This window comes from Neofelis nebulosa, chromosome 12, assembly GCF_028018385.1.
Source record: "Neofelis nebulosa isolate mNeoNeb1 chromosome 12, mNeoNeb1.pri, whole genome shotgun sequence".
Classification (NCBI taxonomy): domain Eukaryota; kingdom Metazoa; phylum Chordata; class Mammalia; order Carnivora; family Felidae; genus Neofelis; species Neofelis nebulosa.
Window position 1 is genome coordinate 64,121,939 of NC_080793.1, and position 6,754 is coordinate 64,128,692.

The 6,754-nt window shown below is 38.1% G+C and overlaps 1 protein-coding gene across 1 annotated transcript; it reads right to left on the minus strand.

Moving 5' to 3' along the window:
- Nucleotides 1-4,900: 4,900 nt before the first annotated feature.
- LOC131490888 (immunoglobulin-binding protein 1-like) lies at nucleotides 4,901-6,032 on the minus strand. The gene has a single exon (XM_058693318.1). It carries the CDS (start codon nucleotides 6,030-6,032, stop codon nucleotides 5,007-5,009), a length of 1,026 nt encoding a protein of 341 aa, XP_058549301.1. The 3' UTR covers nucleotides 4,901-5,006.
- Nucleotides 6,033-6,754: the final 722 nt, after the last annotated feature.

Sequence of the window (6,754 nt, forward strand, 5' to 3'; positions counted from 1 at the left end):
AATAGAACTACCCTATGACCCAGCAATTGCACTACTAGAAATTTATCCAAAGGGTACAAAAATGTTGGTTTGAATGAGCACATGCATCCCAATGTTTATAGCAGAGCTAGCAACAATAGGCAAATTATGGAAAGACCTCAAATGTCAATCAACTGATGAATGGATAAAGAAGATGTGGTATAAAATGTCATACTACTTGGTGATGAAAAAAATGAAACTTTTTTTGATGTTGCCATTTGCAACAAGGTGGATGGAACTAGAGTGTATTATGCTAAGCGAAATAAGTCAGTCAGAGAAAAACAAATATCATATGATTTTACTCATATGTGGAATTAAAAAACAAAACAGATGACCATTGGGGGAGGGAAGGAAAAATAAGATAAAAACAGAGGGAGTCAAACCATAAGAGACTCTTAAATACAGAGAACAGACTGAGGGTTGCTAGAGGGGTGCTGTGTGAGGGGATGTCTAAATGGGTGATGGGCATTAAGGATGACACTTGTTGGGATGAACAGTGGGTATAATATGTAAGTGATTATATGCATAAATATATATATATATACATACATATTTGTTTAGCCAAGTCCTTCCCATAAATTTGATTATTGTTGTGAACTGGCAAACAGCTTATGTCATATTCTTACAATGTATCCTGTATATGAAGAGTATATATCTACGAAAGTAAAATATGCATTTCCAATATTAAACAATAATAAACAAATTGTCTTTCCAAATATCACAACAAATCCCATTGTTTCTCATTAAACTGAAGTAAATATTAATCCTTAAAAGAAACTATCTCTTCATGAACTCCTTTTTATATGAATTGGGTTTTATTCTTCTAAAATGTGTCCATGCCAAGCTTATGTTTACCTAGCATTTGTTGCATATATGTCACTAGCCCGCTCTGCCAGGACAACTTATTTAATTTTGATTACTGTGAGATTAGTGCCAAGAAGGCTGATGAGAACTGTCAGCAACTTCTCTAGTGATGCTGAGGGCCTCATCCATCTGTCCTTCAGGAAATGGCCTTTTATTGGCTTCAACACTTTAATGTGTAAGAGTTCTTGTGAGGTGTCTAAAAGAAAAAAATTACAATTTCAAAGTTTAAAGCAAACATCTTCTATTTTAATCCCTTTTAAACTAAGAACTTGCCAATTGTAGTCTGTTTTTTCCCCAATACCTAAAGGAATTTATCAAGTCATACTTCAGTGAATAAAATTCAGAATCCAGTGTGGTTTCCTTCCTTCTTACACTGTTCCCTCCTGCAGTATACTATTCTGTTGAACACATTATTGTCAGAGGAGATGGCAGCAAAATGGCAGACTAGAAGGCTCTAAGCTCCTGTTCTCTCACAGAAACACTAAAAAAAAAAAAAAAAAAAGCTGAAACAACTTTGCCAAGAGCTCTAGAAAACAGTAAAATATTTACAACAACCAAGAAAATGCCCAATCAAGAAAAAGTCATCTTCAAAATATAAGGAAAATTTTGTTACATATTTATTCATCCTTGTGCCACTACCTCCCCAGCACAATGGCAGTCCTGGTCTTGATTGGTAGCAGCAAGTTTGCCAGTTCCTTACCATGGTCCAGAGGAGGCAGACTTTATTTCCAAATTACTATGTGCATCTATTCTAACCTATCCAGGGAATACTTAGAAGATTGATACAAGATGCTCATCTCTGTTTTACGTAACTTAGAACTCAGGTAGAGAAGCAGTGGACGTTGCTTATAAAAGCCACAAGGTGCCTGCATCAAGAGATTCCAGGTGAAGATATACAATAGACCATTTGAGGCATGGAGGAAAAGCTAAGGTAAGACTATTTGGGAAATTAGGACATTCAAAGCAGCAGCAGTGTACATTGGAGAATTCTGAAAGCTATTCATATGCCCAGGAAAGAGGCATGCTAAGAAAAGATCTGAGAAGACTTTGAGCTTTCACCTTGGGTTGATCTCTAGGGTCAGAGCAAGCCTAGATAACTGTTGAAGGTGTGTTCTAGCACAGAGCTAATCTGTAAATATTGGGAGAGCTCCTGGCATTCAGGAAATCTGTCAAAACATTAGCTGAACCTGACCTGAACAGAGACTTCAGTGGTAAGACACAACTAATGGTCTTTTAAAAAAATAGTTTTGAAATTTTTCAAAACAAAACAGACTAATATAACCTTCAACAATTAAAAAAGAATCAAACCTTGGGGAAGGCAGTAAATCTGATTTTCAGAGTTACCACATTATAATAGTCAAATGCCCAATTTTCAACAACAAAAAAAAAGTCACAGGCATGCAAAGAAACAGGAAAACATGGCTCTTCATAGGAACAAAATAATTGAGAGAAATCATCCCTGAGGAAGAGCAAACATTAGATTTACAAGACAAAGATGTTAAAACAACTGTCTTAAATAAGCTTAAAAGGCTAAAGGACAGCATATAAAGAGAACAAAAGGAAATCAGGAAAATGATGTATGAAAAGAGAATATCAACAAAAAAATATAAATCATTTTTTAAAAAAAGAACCAAACAAATTCTAGAGCTAAAAAGTACAATAACTGAATTGAAAAATTCACAAGAGGGATATAACAGCAGATTGCAGCAGACAGAAGAAAGAATCAGCCAACTAAAGAGAGGACAATTGGAATTATTGTGTCTGAAAAATAGATTTGGGTAGATGATGTCCAGGCACCTGTGAATATCCTATTTGCTCCTATTTTTCCCCACATACCTTGTATGTATCTGAAATATAAATTTAAATTGTACATGTTCTCATTATCATCTCTCTAAAAAATTTTTTAAGTTATACTTAATACAGACTAGTGTGGTGATGTTTTTCATTTATTTATTCCTACGTCAAAGCAATGGACATACTTTCTCCCTTCATTGTTTTTGCAATTACAAAAGCAACATATGCCTATTGAAAGAAAAAAAATACACTTTTGTATAAGGAAAAGAATAAAAGTCTCCTGTTTGACCATATTGCTGAGACAACTACCATTAACATACTTGGTGTATATCTTCTCATTTTTTCAACACGTATCTGTCATATATGCTTATATGAAATTTAAAACACATATGTAGCCTGTATTGATATGTAAATGAACATATTCATTTTACAAAGGCTAATTTATATAGCTCTTTTTCCCACTTACAATATGTTATGAAACAAACACATAGATACTACTCAACCACATTTTAATGGCCGCCTAGGAAAATCTGTTACAAGAATTCCCAGACCAACCTTCTCATCCAGTGGATTTAGGGTCTTTTAGCACTTTTCAAAGCTGCCCTTGCACCAAATGTCACTGCCTTAAACTCCAAGTAAGGGTAGTAGAAATAAGTCCAATGACTCTTACAGAAAGGGCTTGATCCTGTGGTTCTCAATCCCTAGAGGTGGGCCAAACCACTGACCTGAATTTGCCTCTCAACAAGAAGGGTCTGGGTACCAAACAGAACACCAAACTGATATCATTATATCTGTCCTCTATCATCACCTTCCTACCTCTCATCTGTTAGAGAATGCTGGGAGCCTGCAATAAAGAGACACAGAGGCAGCTGGACGCTGTAAAGACACAGCATTAGGTTCTGAAGTTTATGGGCTTTAAACATACCCCATAAGCCTGCTTGACATGTCTAATCTTTCTATACCAGCATATTGTAAATTTACATCATAATTCTTTTAACCAATGTCCTGTGTTAGGTTTGAATTGGTTTCCAATTCCTTGCTGATTACAATGCTATTCTGACCACATATCATACACATATATCCATGTCCAATTAACGATCATTTCTGTTGGATTAAATTCAAAAAATGAGATTCCTAAATTAACTTGCTAGGTAAAATGTTGGTACATATTGATAAAAAATCCTCTGAAAAAGACTTTTTTTTTTCATTAAAAGGTTAAGTTTCAGTAGCTTTTTTGAAAGGCAATCTAATGTCATTGCCCAAAATATAAAAGGCTGTTTTCATCAGTGTGGCTGCCATAACAAAAATATGATAGACTGGGTTGCTTGTAAACAACAGAAATTTATTTCTCACTGTTCTAGAAGCTAGAGGTCCAAGTTTAGGGTGTCAGCAAGGTCAGATTCTGCTGTATGATCAGAGCCCCCTTCATGGTTCATAGATGACCTTCTCCTTTACATGTTTCTTCACATGGCAGAGGGAGTAAGGAAGTTTTCTGGGGTCTCTTTTACAAGGGCATTAATTCAGTCAGAAGATTAGTGAATGACCCTCATGACCTAATCACCCTCATGACCTAATTACATCCCAAAGGCCCCCACATTCAAATATCATCACATTGGATGGAGATTAGATTTCAACATATGAATTTGGTGGGGGGGGGGGACAAACATTTGATATATGATAGGGGCCATGTTCATTGACCTAGCAGTTCCACCTCTAGGAATCTCTCTTATAGAAATAATTGAACCAGAAACTATTTACAGGGAAGCTTAAGGGCCACTCACTTGCACAAACCACAGCAGCTTTATATTTTTAATTGCATAATCATATTCCTAAAGACCAATATTGTATAAGATAAAGTACTCACAAAGTCTGGATCTACCACTGATGTGCACAACATGCATAAAGATGTAAGTATATATATGATTGATTAACAAAATCTAAATAACTGGAAATAAGGAAAATTTTATGTTATAGAATTTTCTGACCTCAGCACTATTTAGTTTTTTTTTTTAATAAAGGGACTTTTATTATTTTTTAAGAGAATTTATATAGCCATTGATTATACAGAGCCATTTGTCAGTACTTTTTTCTTTCCACTTACGAAACTGGAATACACCATGATGAGGATGATAACACCAAAACAAGATTGCTGGCTGATCACCTAGAGTACAAATACACACTTACTTGTTTGACATTTTATTGAACATAAAGCAAGATTAAGCATCTTCATTTTACACAGCTGAAGCAGGAGCCCAGGTAGGGGAAGACTGCATGGCTTTCCTTGGCTGGGAAGATGTGAGTCCCTGAAGTCCCATCTTGTTGTGGTAAGACTAACCCATGTTCTGTCGGTTGCCATAGCCTCTGGGATGGGTGTCCTTCCAGTCATCCCACTCCCGAACTCTGTGGAGTGTTTCTTCCCCCTCCTCCTCCTCCTCTTCCTCCTCCTCTGCCTCCTTTTGTTCCTGATCTTCCTGTTGCTGAGCTGCTCTTTTGAGCTCTGGTGTTATCTTGGCTATGCCCTGATCTGGTAATGCTCCATATTTCTGATGCTGATCATACCAGTCATTCACCGTCATAGATGCCAGACTTGGATAACCAGCTCCAAATACTTTGGCTTGGGCCGCATTCCGAGTGAGAACGAAGGGTTTCATTGGAGGCCTGTCCTGAGGAGATGAGTAAGAAGTTGATGCCTCTTTTGAGGAGTCGTCTTCTCTCAGGATCTTCATCTCCTGGTCAGTGCTCTCAATCTCTTCTAAGCTAATACCGATCCACCTTCGAAGGTAATATTCACGAACACACTCATCATCTGCTTGACCACTTTCCACAGCAGATTTCAGTGCAAACAACCTATGCTCCACCTCCTTCTTCTGCTTGTATCTCTCTATTTTAGCCTGTCTTTCAGATGCCACAGCAACGAGGCTAGGACACGCCATGGAGGAACTAGCAGTATTATTATCAGCTGAGTTGGTCTGGAGCAGCTCAAACTCTGCCACATGATAATACTGGCACTGAGTTAAGTAGTTAAAAAAGTGTTCTCGAGCCCACTGCAAATGATCTAGACGCTTGCTGGGGTTGACTTGTTTCATGGCGAGCGCTCCTTGAAAAGCTGAGACCATCAGGTACTTCAGGTCTGTGGAAGCAATCTCTTCCAAGTCTTCATTTCGGCTGAACAAGTCGAGCTGCGATAACATTTCAGCAGCCTTCTTAAGGAGGTCTAGTCCCCTGAATACCTTATCTTGAATTATCTGGGAACCGGTGGGTTCAGTCGCTGCTTCCACTTCGTCCAGAAGCTGCTTGCTGGTTTCGAACAGCGCGGGGAGCCGCAATAGCAGTAACGCGTCTTCGGCTGTTGCCATCTTGGGGGAAGGAGGAAGGCGGAAGCAGCGCTATTAACTTTTGACCTCAATATTCTTTGCAGCAGGCTCCTGTCCTGTGAATTGAAAGGTGTTTACCAGAGTCTCTGACTTCTCCCACTAGACGGCAGTAGCACCCCTTCCCTCCAGCAAAATGTCTGTAAACATTGTCATAGGTACTCTGGGAGGCAAGATGTCCCCCTCCCACTGATTATTGCTATAACCATACCAAGGCAAACTATGCAACTATTAAAAGGAGTGCCATCGTTGTACAAGTGGATGTGGAGAAAAGATAAATACATCTGTTTAAGTGACGAAAGCAAGTTGATGATCTGTACAAGTAGTACGAGTCCGCTCAGTAAGAAGCGTATCATATATGGGTATATGCACATACATTTGCATGCATATGATAGAAAAACACTAGAAAAATGCACAGCAAATTGGTAGCTGTGGTTACATCTAGCGAGAAGAATGAGATGGGAGCAGCGTGGGAAGAAACGGTGGTGAAGAGAAACATTCTTGTTTAAACACATCATTAAACACATTCTCACTATTTCAATCTTTTACACCAGTAAATCTTTACACCGATGTTTTACTCATTAGAAAATTAAAGCAAATTATTTCCTAAAAGTGAATGAAAGTTATGGTACATGCTTTTTAAGTCAGGCTCCCACCAGAAGAGTGTAAGAGTTTCTGCTTCCCCACATCCCAGCACTGGGTGTCAT

Bases quoted from the DNA above. Each gene is read 5' to 3' on its own strand.
- LOC131490888 (XM_058693318.1), bottom strand. From the start codon at position 6,032: ATGGCAACAGCCGAAGACGCGTTACTGCTATTGCGGCTCCCCGCGCTG.